Genomic DNA, 24,300 nt, shown 5'->3' on the forward strand with positions numbered 1-24,300 from the left:
ACTCGGGCGACCGTTACTACTGATTACCAAACTCACCCTCTGTGGTCCTATTTTTACTGATGCCCGCATGCTAGGTCCTAGGTCAAGATATAGTTGCATTCTCCTTTCCAGATCATTCGACGTTGGCTGCATGCTACTTCCTAGATCCAGACTGCTTCATTTCATACCATCTCTCCGAATTGCTGGCTGAAAGTAGAATAAGTAAGTAGAATAAGTTTGCAGGGTAAACTCGGTTACAGCAATATTTTTTAGTAGTGTTAAGCCTCTAGTTTTTCTAATAAAAAACTTAATTATGTAAAAAGAATGTAGTGAAATCAGACAAGCATTTTTGTTCGAAGAAAGCATTTATTCGCATCGTTTTTCGTGGTAAGTTTTAATGATCGTGTGTTGTAATTATTTACGATGCAAAAGTGAATAGATTATTGAATTGATTCATTACAAATAAATCGTTATTTTCAATTTGTTCCATTACATCTATTACGCAGTCTCATAGCAATTCAATATTATGATTTAGCAAATAAAATATAAAATTATGATGGAGTTGCCAGAGTTTACCCTACTCCAACATAATTCGCTGGGATCATCCTATCTAAGTAAATCTATTCCATCGAGTATAGACTCCGATCGAAACGAAAGTACTCGAAAGACTCCTTTCGGGCAATTCCGAGCAATTAACGGGCCGTTACGAGCACGTACCATGTGAAGGGGAAGTCGTAGAAATAAATGCAATATCGGCGCGACACGCATCCTTCCTTTCGCCAGATAAATAGCGGGGCAATCACGTTCGTGAGTTAATGGGTCCAAAAGATACCGTGTTTCCGGTGAACGTATGCGTCACGATAAGAAGCACGACGATGGTCCACGAGCCATTGCTGCTGGAAACAACAGCGCGGTTCTCTTGTTCCATCTCTCTCTCTCTCTTTCTCACTCTCTTTCAATCTCTCCTGTCTTTCTTCCATTCTCCCAGTGTCCCCTTTGTGTAGCCGTCGCGGTGGTGGCTGGGAATCGATATACCGTGGGGCTCCCAGTTGGCCGGCTACGTTCCTGACCTTGATTGCGGCCGACGCACACGCCGAGATGCGACGCAGGTAGGGGATGTTGCGACGCATGGGCAGACGAATATATAGTACGCACCGAATCGCTCGAGGATAACATCTCGTATCCCAGGGAAGGCTAGCGGCGACTTCTGCCGATCCGGCGGGGTGTAGAGGGGGGGGCCTTGGATGCGTGACAAGGGGCGGGAAGGGGGGACGGCCGAGAGAGACTGGAGAGCAAGGAGAGGGAGAGACGAGAGGTTGGACGGTTGCGCGGAGAGGATAGGGGCTCCAGCGTGTCCGTCATAATGCCTAGAGGGGAGAATAGGAGAACGGTTGGAACGAACGGTTACGTGGATAGAGGGTGGAGGGACGGATTGGAGGGAGTCGTGGCAGAGGTAGCTGCGGTGGTGGGGAGGGTCGAACAAGGCGAGGGAGATGAAGGAAGAGAGAAGAAGCATGGGGGCGGTGGCTGGTTCGCTACGGCCGCCATCACCATCCGTCCCATCCTATAGTAAACTCCGAAGCAGCAGTCCCCAATCTGTCTCCATGTGTGTTAGTTAGGACCGTGTTTTACCGGTGCTTGCTACTCGAAGCTGGTAGTAACACCGACATTTCTGCCTAGTCCGCTCTCTGCGATGCCCTAGCATCAGCTTCATCCCGACACCGTCGTCGCGGCTCTCTTCCCTTGTTCCTTTCTTCTCTGTCCGTCTTCTCTTCCCGCTATTCTTTACCCACCACCTCGGTGTGTCTTGTCTCGTCGGCTCGTCGAAGTGTGCTTCGCTTTCTTGTGCGTGCGAGGGAACGCGTGTATACGCGAATGAAAAGAATCGGCCGAGAAGAAGGAGAAGGCGGCGACGGAGGCGGCGGAGGCGGAGGAGAAGCAGGGAAAAGAAGAGGAGCAGCGTATCGCTTTCTGCACGGCCCGTTTCCAAGGATATAACCGGTGTGCGACCGTCTTCTTCCTCCCTTTTTCGACTCGCTCGTTCTTCCCTTCTTTTATCCAGCCGGGTTTCCACGACAGTGTGTATAGTGTGATTTGTTGGGTAGCCGCCAGTGCATCGTATAATAGCTTCCTTCGATATACGCCACGCCGAGATCCTTCGCTAGTTCACCAGACAAGACAACGGTAGAGAGTGAAAGAGAAAGAGAGAGTGAGAGAGAGAGAGAGAAAAACCATCGCCGAGAAGCCTTTGTGCGAAACCGCTTTAGCCCGAGAGCAACGATGGCGAGTTGACCACACGCAATAAAAACAGAAAGAAGAGTTACCCTTTGCGTCCACGAAGAGTCCACGAAGTTGTCCTCGTGATTCGCTAAATCTTCATCTCCTAGAGCCGATCTCCTAACGAGCCCGAGACGCGTCCCACCCGAACGGTCCTCTCGAATTATCGTCGCGGAGTCGTCACTTGTCGGACGAGGGGAATGAAGGAACGGACGGACCATCCGTGGACCTCAGCGCTGCCGCCCGCTGGAATTCCTCCTGTCGTAGTCTGCACATAACCTCTCTCTTTCCCTCGTCCCAGCTCGGTCGCCTCCTGTCCCTCGCTCTCTCTCCTCTCCGCCTCTCTCACACTTCAACCCTGTTATCATTCTGTCTCTCCTTCTCCCTGTCCGTCGGCCACCGACACTTGGCTCGCTCTCCTCTATTTCGCATCGAAGAAGAAACGTGATCAACATTCCCGTGTTTCGTTGAACTCGACGTGCGCGCAAGTGACACGTTTGATGCTGGTCCGGGATCTGGAGCCGATCTGCGGCGATCGAGGGACACGGTGATACACGGGATATCTGCGACCGATCTCTGTCTCGTTCGTACTTGCGATCGGACGAACGCAAACGAGGCCTAACGATGAACCGTCAAACGACGAACCACCGAACGCTGGAACGTCCGCGAATCTGAGGAACCTTGGTCCGGTCGGTCGCGAGAAAAAAGGAACGCGCGTTTCTCTCGTTCGGACACGATCGAAGCGATCCAGCGGATCTTTACGGAGATTTTTCTGGTCCTGACGCGGCCGCCGCCGGCACCCGTCACTTCCTAATTACGGCGTATGTATTTATCGAACGGTTCGAAGGAAACGCGACGAGCAAGAGTGCAACCATGCGTCGCTGTACCTTGAAACGTCACAGATCACGCTGGACGAACTCTTGAGCGGGATCGACGGGGACGTGTCGCAGGCTGCTGGAACATTTCACCTGACGGATCAGCTCTACAGACGCAACAATTACCTCGGGGAGCACACTGGTCCGTGCTTAAGTGAATATGAACATGACTCTCGTCCGAAATACGTTCAAAGGTGAGTCACACTTTTTTCGCAAGCACTCTTTCTCACTCCCGCATAACCTGTACGCGTGTGCACCCGAAACGTTTCTTCGTTTCTCGCGGTACAAGCCTCGCGCGCACGCGCATTACACCGCGAATCGTTATTTCGTTAAACGGCGTTTTATTTCGGGAATTATGAGTTTTATGCTGTTTCGTTGGTTGACATTGGCCTTCGTGCTGATTCGTTGGTGATTGTTGAAATTTGGAGGTCGTTTCCTTAGTGGGAACGCGGCTTGGGGGTTGGTTAGGTAATGGCGCGAATTTTTAAATCTAGAGCGGAAACCGCACGTGTGTGCCGGTACATAGCGCCGCGTTTCTTCAAATTTCTATGTTGGTTTGTTTTAATCTGCTAATCTGATTAGTTTAAAGAATGTAGTTTCATTTATAATGCATTTTATATATAATCTGGTTTTTTAGAAACACTAAGAGAACGTATTTTGTGTATAGGCGTTTCATAGAAAGAATGACACCATTTAAATACGTTCCAGTGAACTCTAGCCATTAGCCATAATTAAATACAGAAACTTTAAGTAAAGAGATATCGGGAACTACATTAGGGCTTCATTCTCCAAACTCTCTTTTGATGGATGAAGCTTTCTTAGAATTTCTCAGAATCTCAATTACACGAATATTAATTACTATCGAAATAAGAATTACCCAAATGGTTTCTCATATAGCATAGTTATTGAAAACTTTTATTAACACGTTTCTGGTAAATGGTTATGAGAAGAAGCCAAGAAACTGAACAAATTGAAATAAGACTGATCCATTTTGTTCCTCACATATCAAAATCAATACAAACCCCACTAAGATAATTTCAGTAGCTAAGATGTTAGAAATAAAAATTAGATTGCATGTAAACGGAAAAACAGGGGAAGTAACATTGCTCGGATGAAATTTTCATGATCGAACCTGCCAGGAGCCAGATCGTACTGAATCGTGCAGAGTTTCTAGATTAGTGGACGCTGCACTTTGACCGTACGGATCATGCTTAAGAACGTAAATTCCGTGCATCACGATGACGCCGTGGTCACAGTGTGCTTTATCGTCGTATCGTATCGTTGCCGATAGAATTGTTCGTTTTTGGGGCCCCGGCTCAAGCCGCGAGGCACCTACACGTGATTCCTGCATGTTCTTCGTAAATACCTCTTCGTAAATACGCCTGCGGTGCGCGCGAACGCGTTCGTGCCCACCCGAATACGCGTTGCATTTAACGCATGCGGCGATTTTGCACATGCGCGTCTATCTCGCGGAAATATACAGTTTTTAGCAACGCAACGTGCGCGATGCGATCGCGCAAAGTGCATTCGGCACTTTTCTTCGGCGAGCCTCGTTATTCCATTCAACATCTGCAGCTGATGTGACCAATGGTTCCCATAACTATGGACTCTGAGCTAATTGCATCTGCACCCAATTTTTGAATTTTTCGTTTTAACTATGAAATAGTATTCTGTTTCATTAGAGTGCGAAGTTTTACACTTTCTACAAGTTTGACTTTTTAAAAATAATTTATATCTTTAAGTATGTATACAAAATAAAAATGGGTTAGTTTTTCACTATTTTGTTAGTTATGAATGACGCCAATATTCTATTTCTATTTAATTGCAAAGATTTTACATCAGTAAAAATCAGGATACAGAAAATATTGCTGGGATCATGAAAGACTCCGAGCTACCACAAAAAGGTTTAAATTGTTGAAGTTTTACAGACTTCTTTTTATATAAACTAATCGAAGTACATATGAGTATAATTTTATAAAAGGATATATCTTCCTTTGTTGAACTGCATTACATTCTTTTCACCAACGCTTGCCACGAATGCACGAAAATCCGCGGTCTAGTTAACTCGCATCCGCTGCAAAAAAGGGTAGCATAAAGATCCGCAGCTTAAGGATGATCTGCGAAGTGTGTCGCGAAGATTCCCCCGTATGCACCGAACCGTGAAAGTATTTTTTCCACTCCGAGATTTATGAGATCTTGCGATTTCCCGTCGATCCGAGCACGTTTCTTCTTTATCGCTGGAACGTGTCGGTGCCGCGTCACCTAATAACGATCCACGGACCGTTTTCCGTGATTCACGGATGCGATCCGCTGAACTTTAGACTTGGTCTGGTCTGTTCCGCTTTCGTGTATTCGAAAAACAAATTCTCAAGTCCCGTTGCAAGACGGTGGCTGCATCTATAACGATTAACAATTTGCAAGTAATAATTAGAAAGATCTAACTGTTTCGTTCCTTTTAGTCGGCTGAATTTCTTTTAATTGTTAATGGGAAACATAATTAGCTCGTTGGATATTTGCAAAATATGTAAATGAATATTTATATATATATATATAAATGATATACAATATTCTAAAATATTGTATTTACACATACATAAAATATAAATAATATATAAATATGTTTTGATATATTTGGGTGTAGTTATTAATAAATTAAATTTTGAAAAGGACTAATGACCACAGTGACCGGTGTGATTGGAGATTGTCGAGGCTAAGATCAATGGTTTCCGAGTCAACAGAGCCGATACGGGTCTACAGTGTCGACGATTATTAAACACGCTACGGAGATCGTGCGAAAATATTTACCGATTGGACGTTCCCAGCGGCGGAAACCGCGGCTTCTATTTTCGAGACATCAGGTGGGACGTCGCGACGCTGTTTTCACGTCGCGGCGTCCCGGCGTCCCGGCGTCGAGGAAAGAATATCACGGTGCTCCTCCGCGTCGCGTCGCGATCGATTCGCGCGGGCTCCCGATGAATCGGGGCTGTAACACGATCGCTTCGACTAGGCTCCTCGTTAATCGATTTTCCGGTAAATATTTGCACGCTGCGGCCGAACAACTGCTCGCAAACCGTTGTCCGGGGACTTGGTCCTGTTAATGGTGCACATAGTAGTTCTTTGATCCAGGATTTCGAGAAAATGTCGAAGTCGATTTGTCATAGCAAGCCAATTTTTTTATTTATTAAAATCAGTTAAAAGTCGATATGGAATTAATGAAGAAATGACGCGTAATTTGAAATAATATTTAAAATAGTGTAGTAAAGCAACGCATCACTTAAAATAATATTTCAAATAATGTAGTTTCAAGAGTGATAACGTAGGTGTAGAAATGATTATAAAATGAAATAATATATTATTTAAAATACTATTTCAAATAATATTATTCCAAAATCATTCATAGGTTTATAAATGTATATGAAATAAAATAACGACATCTCAAATGTAGTTTGATCATAAATATTTGTCCAGGAAGCTTTTCGAATTCCAGAAAAGACGTTCCGAAATCATCGAGTTCCCCAAGGAAATGTCTGAGCGTTCCGTCGATTTAGATAGTAGAAGTCCGCGTATGCCGGTCGAACGTCGTGCCAAGAAAGTCCTGATCTTATGAATCGTATATCGATTGGTTTGCGAAATTCATCGGTCTCGAAATAAATCTTCACGGCGTGGCGCGACGCGTCGAGTCGTTTTCCTTTGGTCGCGCCGAATTCTCTGGCCCGGGTCTCCTGGGCTTCTTTTATCCGTCAGATCTACAATATGCGGCCTGTATGCACACACACGATCCAACTATATCGTTCCTGTCGACGGATAAGATTCCTTGTATTCCGAAAAGATGAGAGACGGCGCTGTGTCATCCTCGACGCCGCGGCGTGCAGTTTCTCTGCTGTTCTCCCTCTGACATTTGCATAATTCGCACAGCGCGGCGAGTTATCACTAGACCACGGATTTTATGCATTTTCGATGAAAGTGAGTAGGTGCTATTCAAAACGTTATGAATATTGAGAAGAATATGAGATTGTTATAAATAGATTGCGGATTTTATGCACCTGTGACAAAAAATACTATTTTATTACTGTCAACTCTCATGAAAATTATTTAAAAAGAAATGGATGTCTACGTAACTCATGCATTTTGCAATTTGTATAGACAATTTTTATGCTACCTAAAAATCCGCAGGCTACTTATAATATTATTTTCAATTTATTAAAATGCTTAATAATTAATATACATTCGTGGTCGAGAATTTTTATTGTGCATGAAAATCCAACAGTCTTTAGATTTAATTGTTCTTTCTTCCTTCTTTTGAAGTTTTCCTTTAAAAATCCTATAGCTGTGTACTACGAGAATACTCTTCATCGTGTTACGGTTAGTCAATGCTTTGATATTCTTTATAAAACATTTTATTTAAATAAAACATGGACAAGATTAAACCCGTAGAGTATAATTACAGTAAATTACACACTTTTGAACGATATTGCAACAGCCGACTGGTTAACGGTGACAATACGAACGTAATTTCTGTTATAAAGCTATCAGAACCGAAGTCTGATAATACAATATCGACAGATAAGCAGTAACAGCCGGACAATAAAAAAATGTCGCATACACCGGGGCGCGAAAAATAAAGGCCGCATCTTTCCGCGCTTAATTTCGTTGTTCCGCAACTGCTATACCCGGTGTCCTTAACATACACGTTCGCCTGTATTTGCGAAGTTCCCAAACACGACAGACGACAAAAGAGTAATTAACTGTGTTCGGCGGCACGCGGTCGCCCCTGTAGCCGTGTTTGCTCGGCTGTTTCATTTTAGTTTGTACCCAGACGCGTTCCCGACCCTCTCCTCACGTTAACTTCCACTTGTTCCTCTCTCTCTCTCATCCCTCTCACTTTTTCTCTCTCCCGGAATTTGTTTAATTAAATAGTTTTTTAATATCTCCGGCCAACTCATTATCTAAAATCGGCGACGCGCGATAACGCTCGAATTCATTAAAACTTTTGCTCGGCCGACTTTCGCGTCTGATTATGGCGTATTCACACGTTTTTGCGACGGCGAGACAGAGATAGAGAGAGAGATAGAGATAGATAGAGAGAGAGGGAGGTAGCGATATGTTTCTCTGAGAATTTTTTACGATCCTTGAAAAATTGACTAAATTAGTCGATTCAATTTATTAATCAACGGATATTCACGATGAGATTTTACCAATTATTGAATTTTATTGGGCGAATAATTTAATTAAATAAAAGTAAATTGTTTCTCATGATAATTTTAATAAGTCGAAGACAGTGTAACAATACTATTAATCTCTGTTTAACGTTGTGATGGCAGATTGGAAAATTCGCGAACGGAGTTAGAAGTTTAGTGTTTTGTAGAAGAACGCGCAACGATGCCGCACGACTGCCGGCGAATCCGAAGACCTTCAAAGTATTACAGAAAACTGAGATCACGCGTTAAAAAGTCAAGAACTTATTACACCGAGGGACTCCTCGCAATAAAGACATATTAAACAGTTATTACGCTATTCGCGCGTATCTCCGGACACGTCCAAACACACGCACACAATCATACCAGAATCTCGTAATTGTAGGCAATAAGCAATGTTTCTGGCAAAGAATCTTAGCCAATGAATCACTGGTGGCCCGGATTACGATTCTGAGTGCTTTCTCGATCTCGATACCGTCTTCAACGATTACTGTCCCCGATGGTAGAGTCAGATTAATCCTTTTATGCCAACATTCGCAACATTCTACCTCGTTTGGTGGCGTTCTTCATCATACAAAATCTTTTGGTCAACGAAACACATTTCTCTCTAGTTTTATCTTTTCTAAAATTGGGTATGAAAGTGCGAATTTGCGAAAGAAAGTTTCACAGAATAATTATGTTCTTTTCAAGCCTTGTAATTTGAGCACCTGATATTAATGAATTGATAAAAATCTATTATAATTCAAATTTATAGTGAAAATACATTATAATTGAATTATGAAAGTTAAATTCTGCGCCATAATTGCTTTGTCCGCCTCCTCTGATTTTAAATGGATTCGAGTGTTGACACACGGACGGCATGATCGGGGTCTATTTAGACCCAGCATCGCGAAGGTATTACTTAGCTGTTGATCTTCTGGTGATTGATTTCAATCAACGATTGCTTAGTTCGACGTAACACAAAGGTCAATAAAACTAAATCAACCAACAGTCAAAATAAGTTTAACAAAATTGGTAAACAATTGCTGAGATTGAACATGGTTATCTATAAAATCATCTAAGCCATCGGAGCGTCAATGATACAGTGTTACGGAGAGACACAGTTTTCGAGGGTTTCTTTCGAATTGATCAGCGAAGCTGATGCGGCCGATTGCTCGGCATTTAGCCTGCGACCAATTGGCGCGCGCGTTCCATTGATTGGTTGGTGCTTGCGCATAATGCCACGGAATAAAAGTGCCATTTGCGTTCAATCTTGCGATTTACCGCCGCACGTTTGTTCCTTCTTCGCTCGTCGTTTCCCGAACGATCTTCTCGCCTTGTTGCCAGGATCGTAAAGACAGCATGCTCTTCGGACGTGCTTCCTCTTATTCGTGATCCTAATCGACCGCCATAACCGCGGAAATACAAACTAAGTTAGATTGATAGCCGATACTGTCATTAACATTAAACGAATATTTATTCGTTTATTCGTAATAATTCGAATGATTTTTCACTGTTTTATATTCAATTCACTCGTGTCTCTCATAAATTCATCGAATCTTCTGTCTTCCCATTACATTTTACGGCGAAGTTTGTTATTGCATATGGATTCGTAGTGTTTCATTCAACTTGCAACTAAATTCAAGCGAGATAAGCCCGGGTTAGCGGTGAAACGCTGAGGTCGCAGTCCACGCAGACTACGGATAGCTTTATCAAAGGGCAGTTTAGATATTTGCTATGAGGTATTGATGGTTTAGGTTCGGACAACTAAGACGCAATGTCATCGTGCAAATAGAATGCGTCAGCGTATAACAATCGTGCGACGATAGAGATCTTTTATTGACGTTTGATTTTGAATGAATTGATTATCTTGGGTGCATTGTTGAAACTATATAATACAATAATATACAGTATAACGTGGAAATATAATTAGACAAGCATAAATATCTTTGTTGAGGTATATTTACCTAGGTCCGATCGCGAGTGGGCAACATAGTGAACTACGATTCAAAAGCATGATAGAGGACAAAAGTGCAAGCAGATCGTGTTTAAGCGTACAAGGAACCGTTCGTCGAGGCGGATTTCGAGGCGATCGCCGTTCGATTTCGGCCGAAAGTATAATGAATGGATTGATGGCCATGAGTGCGTAACATGGTGAACTTGATCCCATTGCCAGTCCAGTTGGTCCGTATACCTTCAACAACCGGAGGTGGGAAAAAAACTAGAGATCAGCGAGCTTACGTCACGCGTAGAACGTGGATCAACGCATAAAGGCGCGTTCGCACGGCGCCGAAGATACGACGCCGACGCAGCCAGCGATCCGGCTGACGCCGCACCGTGCCGGTACCGCGAGAGAGAAGTAAACGATTTGTCGAGGAGGTCATTGAGCTTGATAGGGCGCGGCCGCCATCTTCCGCGACGCGAAAACCACATGCGAACCACCATACGAATGATTTTTACCGTTCTTAGCGCGGTCTGCCGACGAAGAATCTGTTCGATCGATTCCTGGACCGATATCTTGATGCCGGGGAGATTTAATGCGTCTCTCATTTCTATTGGGACTCTTTCCATTAGAGAACAGATCTTTAGTATTGTTATTGTAATTTGTACGTGTACAAATGTGTTAATTAATGCCTGTTAATGTTATCTCTTAATTCGTACCAATTTTCTTTTAGGTTTTGCTGTAGAATTCAATATGTATAATTTTTTAAGAAAAAACATCTATTAGTTTTGTTTATTATTATTTTAATATGTATTACATTATATTTTAAGTTATTCTATTTTTTCGTTGCGATTGTGGAAGGAAAACCACAGAGAAAGTGCGTAACTACACGTTCGTTTTTAGACGTCATTTGCAGGAAAAACGATTTTTTAACATTGTTCGTTGATATTTTATCACGCATTAGGTCACGTATTATTTACAAGTCATTAAAACTAGTACAAAAAGAAAAATCTATTGAAATCCTGTTTTGTTGAGGATAGATTGCTGCATGCCGAACATTTGTAATGCGTGAAAATGGATCGTGCAACGTAGTATTCGCGTATTTTGCAACATCCTTCCTATGCCGCGATAAGATAACGATATGGCACTGGGGCAATGAAACGTTTCGTGTTTTGATCACGAGGAATTTGATCGCTGAGGCGTCCCTCCTTCTTCCTTGTTTGTTCTTTGCAATTAACCTTGCAATGTTGCACTATCCTTTCATTTCCTTGTTTGCTACGCAACATTGCTATAATATCGCATCGAACACGTTGTGAAGCCTTCGAACGTAATCTTTTAAAAACAATAGCTATTATGCATTTATGGTGAAATTTAGTTAAATTGCCATTTAAAGTAATAGAAAGATTCAGAGAGTATGAAAATGCCTTTTTGCAGACTGAACTTCCTATTTCATTTCTATTTCTCGCAAATGCAAAAATAAATGTAAATATTCTTTCTCATTCAAAAATTTATTAACGACATAAATTAAAGATTGTGCATTTCAATAGATTAAAAATAACACGTTAACATTTTCAAATACTTTGGACAGCTTTCTACTGTTTTAAATCTCATCTACTCAATTTTGTCACGAACGCATAAAATCCACGATCTGGTTATGAATAAAATTTGTCCGGAGTAACGATTGATCTTCGCCAGCTTTGCGAGGATGCCGAGACAGTTGGATTCGCGAAAATGGTTGGAAATGATCACACTTGAAATTCAAAGAACCTCGCCTGGAAAGCAACCGAGATTTCTCGGATTTCCTAGAAGCTCTCGTGACAATTGACCAGATCTCGTGCCTAAAGGCTGCCCACTTTCCGCCGGCAATCGACACACTATTATTTCATACGATAATCTCAGGAAACGTCTGTTCTGATAGACTGCTGCTGGAATTAAGTTCGTCGACGACATAGCGTTGCACTTGAAAGAATTTTTAATAAATCGTCTCGATACAAAATTTCCTAAAACATGAAACGAAAAACGCAATAACTAATCATTTTACCTTAACTCTTTCTTTACCGGAAGCCTATTAATAGGGTTCTCAATTATTATAATGTCGATTATATGATATTTAAGAAATTCTTCCCTGACTTTCGATTTGAAAAGACTATTAGAAAACTGCCAGTGGCTAGCATACAATTTATACAGAATTAATAATAGCTTAATAGTTTAATAGCTTATTGTTAGTGCAGAGGCATGATCGAATAATAATTAAAGCGATGATGGCCGTCGCTGGGAATCGACGAGTTAGATTCGAAGCGGTTCTTGATCTCGTTTATTAACACAAGTTGTAACGAACGCGGAGTTTACGCGAACGAAAGAAATCACATCGAGGCGATGATTTTTATTCGATCGGGCCGGGTACATATCCGGCGTCGATTGATCGATAACGAAAATAATTCGGCCGCGCAAAGAATACAAAGAGAAAAGAGGGACCGCGGCCCCGGCTTGCACGCAAACTAGAAAAATAACCCATTGATTCTTCCGGCCGAGTGTTTCTGCTTTTCAACAGCGAACTTCTCTACCTTTCAGCGACGCATTCCGCTTTTCACCGACGCGGCAGCGGGGAATAAGCGCGAATAAAAATAAAAATACACGGCGCGGTTCGCCGCCGCGGAATCAGCGATAGGATGGAAACCCCATTCAGTTGGAAGTCGGTTTGGTAAGCCGACATAACGTCACCGTTCAAACTGTTTACCCGCGAATAGTCCGAGCACACGATTTCACGTTTCTCGCGCGTTGTCTTCGATTTTTACTGCGATCTTTCGCCCCCCTCGCTGCGAATCTCTGTAGAATGGTCCGGGAATTTGTTTTCTGCGACCAAAATTATTTTAGAGTCGTTTCCAGGTTTAGATTGAGTAGTTAGAATTTAAAATAGCAGAAAAGTTAAAAGAATTTCAAAATGACAATGTATTATGTTTAATCTATTAGAATTATTATGGAAAGGAAAGACTTGCTATTCACTTTCTATTTCTTGGAATTAATGCAGATAATTATCATACCAAAAATATGCGTTAACACTTTGCAGTCGGAACAATTTTTCTCAAAATTCGCATTGCCATAAGAATATTCTACAACTACTGTGGAAAACATTTCATTTTGAATTTTACGATTTTATATTTAGAACGTATCTCAGTTCATAATTATCTAAACAAATATTTAATGTAAATGAACATTCAAGTAGCTGTTTGAGTGGAAGGGCATTTACTCAGTGCCTGAAGGATCCGATTTCCCATTGACGCGAGCTAAGAAAAACGTCGCTCAATCATGAACGAGATGACGACGTAGCCAGCGAACGAATTTCAGATTGCGTGATATCACTTGCAATTTGCTATGCTCGTTTCTGCATTCCACTGACGTCATTGGTGGCGCATCCCCTTCCCTCGAGGACAACGCGAAAGATTCGCATCTGCACACAGCCTCCGTCACTTGGACATTAACCTTTGCTCGAGATATTGTCCATTCTAGTCTAGGACTGATCCACCCTTCTCGCGGACGCCACGATCTGGTGACAAAGTCGATTCGAGACAACTGATCTCGGTAGCAGGGCTGGTTATGCGCTTTCCCTAAACTCGAATCGTCGACCGACGCTTTATTCCGCTAGCTTGCAAATATGAATCATCTCTGCAAAATATAAGTATAGTTCTTTTTATTTATTTGATAATACCATCCACCGGAGTGAGTTATATTTATCGTCGAATTCTAATTACTTTCGCTCATCATTCTATTTTTGTTAAATTAAATACAGACCTAGTCATTCAACTCTTTTACTTCAATTCTTCTCGTAAACTACACGTTTTCCTACACGGTTTTCGCACACCGTCTCCGAACAGTGTCGTCTAACAGTGTTCTCGAACAGTGTAAACGGTTTATTAGCGGTACACAATAATTGATCGCGAGAGTTTCGTAATGTTCGGTCGCAACGTGATCGAGCGACGACGTATTATCGTCGCGCGACGGTCACGGAAACATGTCGGCGTTTAAAGGCAACGTCGAAGCCAACGTAGATCCATGACACGGCTATACATCCTCGCCACGGCACGTAGGATGGCAGAAAAGGTCACGGCTCTGACCCATTTCGACGGTTTATCGGAGTACACGGCGAGCAAAGTTCGCCTCGTGGTGCACGAGCCGGCTGAGCAGATTGTGTGCGCTCCGCGACTTCAATTTTCTTCCATCGATTTTCCTCTCTCGATCTTTCCTCGAAGATCCATCTCGGTCTTCCGCTGTAGCCAGCAAACCGATCTTCCGCGGTCGGCAGATTCGCCTGAGTCTGAACTTTTCTCGACCCTTTGAACTCGGATGTCTCCAGCTAGGAGGCACGGCAAGATTATTAGCATAATCACGGTATCGATACAATTTTTCCGATATAATAAAATCAATGCAATGGAATCAGTAAAACGTTATCCTAAAAATAAAAATTAAGAGCCTAACGAGAAAATTCTTTATAGTAAAAATATAGCAGAAAATTCATTGGGGCTCGTTAATGTACATGTGCCTCGTGTTTTAAAAATATGCGAATACCATAAACACATAAAAGTTGACAGTCTAGTCATAACCCAGCCTAGCACATTAAATTTTATTGACTAAAGAAGTTTTGATAAACCTTTAATTTTAGAGTGACGATATGTTTTATCAATTGTAACCGTTTCTATTTCCTTAATGAAATTGCTTTAAGATCCATCGTTTCTTGTGGCTTTCTTGAGTGATTTGGTAATCAACCTGCGATAGGAATGTGATTTTAATTGGACACTCGTCAATATACAGCGTCAAACAAAGTGCATCAGACGTGTCTTATCTCGTAAATTCACTGAAGGACCAATACGATCGAGCACAAATAAACTTGTAACGAAGACACATATGTGTTTAGATATGGTAGTGAATGACAGAATGGTTAACACATGTCAGTGCGTCCAACAGGAGGTTAACAGGTATGTCCGGTCCCAAAAAGACCGAACGTGAGAGATTAGGCTTCACGGCCGGTCAATTTGTTTTATGACCATCGGGTTTGGACGACTCAGGAGCCGACACACGGCCGCCGCATGTGATCCAGGTCTACGGACATCTTCTTTCTTGGCCATAAATCACCGCAGCATGTAACCTGAGGCAATAGTGCAGATTTTTAGTCGGAAGACACCATTGTTCGCCGAACATGTGTGCTACTTTGTGTTACTTGGCCTTGGTAGAGTATCCTCTTTCTCGGGAACCAAAAAATAAATTTTTATTACTATACTCCCATTTTCATTGATTTTTTAATAAACAACATTATTAAGAGTCTTATAATAAACCAACATCATATATAGCTTATTTTATAGAAATAAAAAGAATATATACGCAATGCTCTAAATATATTTAGGAAATTATGGTTAATGGAAATTATTGCTCTCAAAATTTCAATCAAATAACTATGCTAAATCGGATGACATCGTATAAAGCGGAAGTTGAATTTATTTGTCTAAGGCGTGTAAAAATAAACTTTGGTGTAATTAAAACAAAGTAATTTAATCATTGTACGATGAACCAATCCGACTAACATTTAAAAAGAGTTCAAGTTATTTCGTCCAGCTTTGAAACAGCTATTCCGTTTGTAAAGGTGTTCGACTAGTTTTTGTCAGTGGTAGTAGAAATTCAATTACACTGGGAATTTTGAGACCGCTGGTGGCGGTGGTCGGCGTAAAATCCGTGTAAACGTTAACATGGCCAGTTAACCATGCGACAGGTTTCCAGCTCGAGGAGCTGTTCCGTTTCGTATCGATTGCTCGTTACGAGGTGACTACGCGTGGCTGAGGTCGCCGCGTGTTTCGGTTCACAGAGGTGAGCTCGTCCGAATCGTTTCGCGATACCGATTGGTTAACTAATTTCGTCTGATGCAATTCACCGGAGAGAATCGCGAACGACGATACCAGATTCAGCGGAATCGTTTACCCGTGGCCGGAACGCTCTATCTCTCCTCGCTGCTGTTTCTTTCTCTCTCTCTCTCCCTCTCTCCCGATCTTGTTCCCGGAATCGAATCGCGTCCGACGAACACTGAGATTTCGTTGATCGGCGGCTGGGATAAACGCACAAAGAGGATTCACCTAAATCGAGTAGTTACGCTTGCTTCTGGATGAAGTAAACTGCGGCTGAGGCCACTTTGTTGGGCATTTTATAGAGAATCTTGTTCGCGGAATGTGCAAACTCATGGCGCATACTTTCAGTGTTTCTGTTGCATTCTTGGTCCCATTTCCTGATCTTCGGCGAGAGTCTCGCTCTTGCAATAAAGCCATTTATTTTAATGCTATTGTTTAAAATTCTCAACAAATTGTCATAGTTTGAAACTTTGAGAACATGTAGAGCATATATAGATATCCACTTTAATTTATTTTCGGATGCAAAGTTATATATATATGGCTATTTTATATTTTATTAACATAATTGTGCAAACTGTGCAAGATAAATTAAAAGTCTCTCAACAAACGTTACTTCTCTTGTATAAATTAAAAAGATGGATACCTCTGTCCGTCGCTGCAGTTCGTTCAAAGATCGAATAATGAGCGACGGGAATTGAAGTATCGGAATTTGAAGTTCCAGTAGAAGAACGCGAGGTCTTAGGAGGACAAAGTAAATTTTCGAGGACGAAGTTGAGGTGGAAGTTGCTCGTAAGCCGCTTTAAGATCCGATCAACGCGAAACGTGGGACGCGAATATCTTCGTGAACGAACATGAACCCAATCGAAGACAGAACCACTACAGTTTGCACGATCTACACGTCGTTCAGTGGACTTTCGTAAATATACAGCCGGGAAGAGCCGGGCCTCTTCTTCGTGAAGTAAACAGTCTGAAAAATATTGGACAAAAATTCTTCGGATGCAAATACACGTGCGAGGGGGAGATCGAGGTGAATTTTCAACATTAAAATTCTTCGCTGTCTGCACACGTTTCGCGTTTGATTATCTCGATCTAAGGTAAATCATATGCAAACCAATTTACTATAAAAATCGATAAAGCAGAAACTTGACTATGCAATTAATTATCCGTGTTCCTCGTGACAAAATAATTTCTTGATACGTATTCATTTCCCGCATAAAATCCAATAGAATATTATAAGTCCGGAGATTACGAATTACCCCATAAAATGTTCAATGGTGCACGAGCAACGTGAACCATCGTGGAACATCGACTACCCCCGACAAATCGGAAACGTCACCACGAAGTCGCAGAACCCCGAACAATGCCACCATTGCAAAAATGATCGGACACCCCCCCGTGGAACAAGCGGCATCGATCGCGCTCCTCCATCATCCCCTATCCCCCATAAAATCAGCGAAACGCGGGTGTGCATGCAGACCCATGGACACACAGATACCGCGGTCTGTTATTACTGGAGGACTGCGGAGGGCAGGGCGGAGGGAACGTTGGCGAAGAGGCGGCGCGGCGGGAAGGGGGCCGGGAGGATGGACGAGGGTAAAAAAGGTAGACAGAGGCGACAAATAATGATGCACGTGTGGCCCGTGTTTCAGGTTGCAGCGAGGACGAGGCAGCAGGTGTCGTGAACGCGGAGGTGGGCGGAGGTTGCGCGGCCGGGGCGCCAACCACAGGAAGTGCCGCTGGAGGTGGTAGCGGGCCAGGTAGCGAGGCTGTCAGTGGTAGTGGCGTCGGCGGTGGTGGTGGCGGTGGTGTGGGAACGGGTGCCGGTGGACGCGGGAGCGGCGGCGAGGGTGGATCGACGAAACAGGGTGGCGAGAGGTGTCCCCAGTGTGGCATCCTCTGTCGGGACGTCCACGTTCTTCAGCTCCATCTCGAGGGCACGCACAAGACCACCACCTACGCCATCGACAAGAACGATCTCAACGCTCAGTTCCCCCAAGTGGTGAGTGAAACTAACGTCAAGGACGAGAGGACTCCATTGTTCCCCCGGTGTATTATCGATCATGCGCGACCTCACCAGAGCCTTCCCCACCCCACCGTATATTTACCTTTCCCCGATTTTTATTCGGTTTCTCCAGCTTCGGCTCTCCTAGATAGTTATTCTAGAGGTGGTTCACCGTTTGGTAGAAGAAATTAGTAATAGGGTAGTTTAAGGAAGGGGTTGAGGTATTTCGGGTTTGGAGATTTTTATGATTTTCTTTTACTTTGGAAATATAAGGACTGTTGTTCTATGGGTGAAATGAGAATTTGTAAATTGATATGTTGGGATCTTGAGGTATTTAGTATAGAAATTCCTCGAAACCTTTAGGTATTTATACTATAGAAATATATTAAAATACTTGAGTATTGATAGTCTGGAAATGTATTAAAACCTTTAGGTATTGATAGTTAAAAAATGCATTGAGACTTTATCGGTATTTAATAGTGTTAAGGTATTATCAATTTTATTAACAATTTATCAATATCTTGAAAACCTTTGAGGTATTAACGAATCTACGTAGAAACACTGTGAGTTATTAATAGTATGTGAATTGCAAATTTCAGCCACCTTTTGCTACTTTATAATGTCTACAGCTACACCGGAAGAAAGCCACGTGGCTGCGTGGGTGACTTGAGCAAAATATCTTCTTTGTTCACGGGAATAAAAATGATCGCCGTCGATAGGAAGCAACTGTAAACTTATCGAAGTTAACTCTTTGCTACGTTAATACATTGACTGCCACGTCAATGATACGTAGATGATACTATTTTTTTATGAAATGTAAAAACGGTTTAGGATGTTTTACATTTGCCAGTTGGTGATTTCGGTGCTAATGGTCTTGATAAGTCGATGACAATATATAGATAATTTTCAATTATTTTAATCTCATCGTTCTAGTAAATCTAATTTTACCACTGTTATAAAACAGTATATATTAGTAAAGTAATAGTTTCACAATACATTAAGCGTAGCTTAAGTCGTCATTTCACTGGTTACAAATGTTGTCACTTTTACCACTGTAACTTCGAAGTAAATGACAATTACTACTTAAAAAATATTAAGCACATTCTTCAAGCGTCACTTAACAATCGTACGAAGCTCCGAATTAAAATACTCGGTACTTGCTCTTCACAAAATTCCCAAAACTTACCTTGCAGCGAGAGCATCGAATTAGGAAGAACTCCTAGGATTGGCCAATGGAACGAGCAGCTAAAGACACAATGGATTTATTGTTTCAGTCCTGCAAGGTGTGCAGCAAGACCTTTGCAAACGTCTACCGACTCCACAGGCACATGATCAGCCATGATGAGAGTGCCGTGCTTCGTAAGTTTAAGTGTCCCAATTGCGAGAAAGCCTTCAAGTTTAAGCATCACCTCAAGGTACTACGAGTGCACCCTTATTTTTCATTTCTCATTCGTACATCGTTTCGTTGATTTCTCTTTCACGGTCTCTATATTTCTCTTTCTCTCTGTCTATCTCTCACGCAGCACTGCCTGAATCGATAACACATTATAGTTTGTCCTTGCGAACGATTTTTCTTTTCGATAGAGTTTACGTTCTTTCGTTTTCGCTTCTCGAATATACGAACATACAGCCGTTTCATTGTTGCACACGAATGATTCAATAAACTCCATTTCTAGATCAAAATCTATGTGATTATTAGGAATTACGACTGGAAATTAAATATATTCCTCAAAGAAAATTTTATTTTATTTGAACGGTCACGATATTATCGAAGACACAAAAATCATAGAAATCGTGTAAGGTTTTCTTTTTTCGTTGAAATGTTTAACAACTTTGAAGCTTCGCGTGCAACAATCTACTTAACGGTATGCATCGATTGATACACTTGCATCGAATGAGCCGTCTTTTAGTTCTTAGATATTAGTTATCTTCACACATGCACCGGTTTTCAAAAGTTTGGAGGAACGGCAAAGCATTTATGAATTAGAAACGGAGAACACAATTTTGCAAGGGACATTTTCATCCCCTAATATATTCTATCGTAATTCAAATAAAAGTCGAATTGGATAAGAATGATTATGAAGTGCGAAGCCTCCAAACTTGTGAGGACCGTCATACACACAAACACTCGACGACAAGGGGGTAAATACGATGTTCCTCTACACGATCTCCTCTGTTGGTTTCGCGCAGGAGCACCTCCGCATCCACAGCGGTGAAAAGCCATTCCAATGCAACAATTGCGGCAAACGTTTCTCCCACTCTGGCTCGTATTCGAGCCACATGACGGCGAAAAAGTGCTTGATCGTGAACCTGAAAAAGTCGAGGCACGCGAACGTGACGAGCGTCGATCGGGGCCCGAAAAAAGCTCAACAGCCTCTCCCTCCGGGACGGCGCGAGGTCGACCTGCTTGCTGCGAATAATAACACTTTCCTCCCCATTCTACCGAAGCTATCGCCCTCCGATTATCAAGAGATACAGCGAGAAGGATCAGGTGAGAAGTCCGATAATATACTACAGATGGATTTCACTCCAGTTGCTATCAGTAGTTGCTTTCAAGATTTAACCCTCTTAGTACCGGCCAAATAAGTCTGTATCTGAGCGAAATGTTTAAAACTCGTTTGACGAAGTTTGATAAAGTTTCGGAACGAAATTGCAAGAATTTTGAAAAGCCTGATAAATAACAAGTTCAAAAAGGGAGAAGAGATAGGGAATGAAATTGTTGTTTAATAAAAATATTAAGAAAACTATCTTGTCAATAATAGCCAACGACGATATATCGTCGTTCGGTACTAAGAGGGTTAAAATAAGATCTCACTACATTGAATTTTAGGAATTCGAATCTTAACTAGGACAAGAAATTATTTCTTGTGGTAAAAATAAGATATATTTTAATAGACAATATCGCTACTACATTTGCTTAATTAAAGCATGTATAATTGCAAAGAAATAAAAATAGTATTGGTTTAATTACAATCGAGTAAAGCTTCATTTAGATTAAGATTATGCTGCAGGGTAACCTCAATAATATCACTGAAAATTTCAAGTATCTATATTTGTAATTAATGCTTGATAGTATTTTAATAGAAGAACATTCTATTGCAGGTATCTACGATATGCCGACTCTTCTGCCTCAAATGATGGGCTTTGGCAGCTACTTCCTTCAAACGTCCCTGGGCAAAATCCTAAATCAGCTACATTCCAAGAGATTGGACGAGGTAGCCGAGCAATTCGAGTCTCATCGAGAGCTCATGAGCCCGTCTACAGCGGACTCTGAGGGCACCGAGGGCACGGAAGGCACGGAAGGCAAGGAATCCCCAGCACCAACCGACTCCCAAGGTCTGGATGCGGTACGGCGAATCTTGGAGACTGTGAACACCTCTGTGACGAAACAGCTGTTGGAGGCGAACGTGCGGAAACTGTCGACTTCACCGGCCACTATGAAGCGGGAGTTCGAAGACGATTATCAAGTAAATCACCTTCCATAGTCTCACCAAATGTTCCCCATTCTGCTGAAGTTGTCATCCATTAGCTTAAGTTGACATCCTACAGCTTAAGTTGTCATCTTTTAACTTATGTTAACGTCCTCCAGTTTGAGTTTGTACTTCGGCTTAAATAGACATTCTTTGACTATCATTAACCAGTTGATTGGAAGCGACCAGAACTAAACAAGTGTCTCGTAATGGTGCAGGATCAAGACAGCGAAATGTCCAGCGAGATGGCTCACTATCCGGATTGGTCGGCGGCGGATCAATATGATTCCCAGAGCGAAGGTTTAGCGGCGAAGCTCGAGGACGTAAATCAGCCGAGCGCGAAATCGGGCTGCAAGAGGAAAGCTGAAGACAGCTCGGAAGCGGAGTCTGAGGATGAGGAGGATGCCACGCAGACACACAACGACAACGGGAGGAGGGTGAGAGCCAGGTCGTTGATAGACGACGAGCAATTGGCCGTTCTGAAGGGTTACTACGCCATTAATCCTCGGCCTAAGAAGGAGGAGATCATCATGATCGCAAATTACATCAACTTCCCCACTCGTGTCGTGCAGGTACATCTCCAAACTTGGAAGTCGCTGGAGTTGTTGTTAGACTAGACATGTTACCTTAATGAATTGCTTTGCACTTGGCGGTTTGAGTATAAATTTATCGAGGGCTATACGTCACTACTATAATTTTAAAGAATGCATCTCGCGTAGTCATGATTAGATTGAAGTATTTCTCGAATATCTTATCTTGTTTTACGTAACTTTGGATTGAACTGCACGACTTGGAAAGAAAACGTTGATTCTAATAGAAAACCATTTCAGGTCTGGTTTCAAAATTCCCGGGCGAGGGATCGACGGGAGTCGAAGATCCCAGCTTTGGTACCGCTGACTAATCCAGCCAGTCACAACTTCATCGAGCAACCTCTAGATCTGTCGAAGAAGGAAGCGCTCACGGCATCCGCGTACAAGGAGAAGAACGACACCAGTTGGGTCAAGGTCGCGACTCTCTCACCTGCCGAGTTGAAGACCGAAAACCTTACGGCGCCTAATCCAGACGCGGATGATCTCGAGGACTCTCCTCTCGTTATAGACGAAGAGACCACCGACTCCGTGGAAGTGAAACGAACGGCTGCTCCACCTCCTGTTGGAGAACCAATTCCGAAGGTAAGTACTGTGAAATACTCAGCATATACTTATAGAACAGAGGCTGTCTGGTGTAATAAATTTTTGTAAAATTAAGGTCTGACCTTTATCTTTTTTTTTTTTAATAGATTCAACCTCAGGCAATCGTCAAGATTGAGAACGAAAACGCGAGTCAATCGGAGACGATGCCAGCAGCTGAGGTAGAGCAGGGTGTTTTCTTCTGTGATCGGTGCGACAAGACATTCTCCAAACACAGTTCCCTAGCGAGACACAAATACGAACATTCCGGTAAGATACTCTGTTACACGCTGGTCTAGACCGGTAAGATCGAGGACCGGTGATCTAATAAGATGGACTGTCCACAGGGCAAAGGCCGTACAAATGCGCAGAGTGCACAAGGGCGTTCAAGCACAAGCACCATCTGACCGAACACAAGCGACTGCACAGCGGCGAAAAGCCTTTCCAGTGCTCCAAGTGCCTAAAGCGCTTCTCTCACTCCGGCTCCTACAGCCAGCATATGAACCACCGTTACTCTTTCTGCAAACCGTATAGAGAATAGAACGCGACCTCGAAGAAAAAGAAGAAGAAGAAGAAGAAACCAGACGAGTAATCGAGACGAAGACTCCTCGCGGGTTGTAAGTTAAGTATGCGTACGGTCCTCTTCGTTCCCGAACACGGGACTCGGCATTTAATTTTCAAGCAGAGAAAGAAACAAACGAACAAACAAAGCACACACGTATACCTCGCGTTTATCACGCGTGAACATGATTAATAAGGGATTGGGGGGTGGGGTGGGGTGGGGGGGATTGATAAGAAGATGTCGTGATTAAGAGATACCGAAAATGTGGACTGCGTGAAACGCAGCTGAGAGTCGATTTAGCTAATAGATAGACGAAGAGCTAAAGAGATATTAGATCACGGACGGATAAACGATACGGCCTCAAAGATGGCGGTCGATGATGGCGGCTCGAGGCGTTCTTCAGACGTCCTTCAGCTGCGGGACCGCCCGTGTGTCTTGCAGGATTCTTCAGAGAAATGTTTGGCCTCGTTTCGCTGAGGACAAACGTTGTTATACTGAAAATCGCATGAAGGATCCGCGCGTGGACCTCGGGTCGTCAAGTGTGAAAACCAAACAATACGCAACGGTACCAAAAATGCATAATGCAATAATCTATTATATATTATATATAATATACATAATATTTTAGTATTTTTATTAACAAGATTATTATATATACCATGACAATAATAAGGAAACTAATTAACGTACAAATTTGTTAGCCACGTTCGCAACACGGGGCACGCGATAGTCAGTCGCGACGAGCAAAATGGCGAAGGGATGCTGGGGGGTCCGTTTTCGAGGAGGTCGCACGTGTGCAATCAACGACATTCCTTTAATTAAATGCTCTCTAGGTGTCTCAGCAATTAAATTTCCTTCAGCTTGTTTAAAGCCAGGCAATTTACGTTTGTTTATTGATTAGAAACTGATTATTGATACTATAGCTGATTTATAGAATGTTTCTTTCAGTGATCCAAAAATAC

At 42.6% G+C, this 24,300-nt stretch overlaps 1 protein-coding gene across 1 annotated transcript; it reads left to right on the top strand.

Moving 5' to 3' along the window:
• Window positions 1-1,528: 1,528 nt before the first annotated feature.
• Zfh1 (Zn finger homeodomain 1) lies at window positions 1,529-23,530 on the top strand. Its single transcript, XM_078181107.1, has 10 exons — window positions 1,529-3,077; window positions 3,159-3,325; window positions 17,785-18,134; window positions 19,412-19,552; window positions 20,328-20,628; window positions 21,240-21,604; window positions 21,826-22,179; window positions 22,438-22,779; window positions 22,887-23,046; window positions 23,124-23,530. Exons 2-10 carry the CDS (start codon window positions 3,292-3,294, stop codon window positions 23,315-23,317), a joined length of 2,241 nt encoding a protein of 746 aa, XP_078037233.1. The 5' UTR covers window positions 1,529-3,077; window positions 3,159-3,291; the 3' UTR covers window positions 23,318-23,530.
• Window positions 23,531-24,300: the final 770 nt, after the last annotated feature.

This window comes from Augochlora pura, chromosome 5 (genome assembly GCF_028453695.1).
Source record: "Augochlora pura isolate Apur16 chromosome 5, APUR_v2.2.1, whole genome shotgun sequence".
Lineage (NCBI taxonomy): Eukaryota > Metazoa > Arthropoda > Insecta > Hymenoptera > Halictidae > Augochlora > Augochlora pura.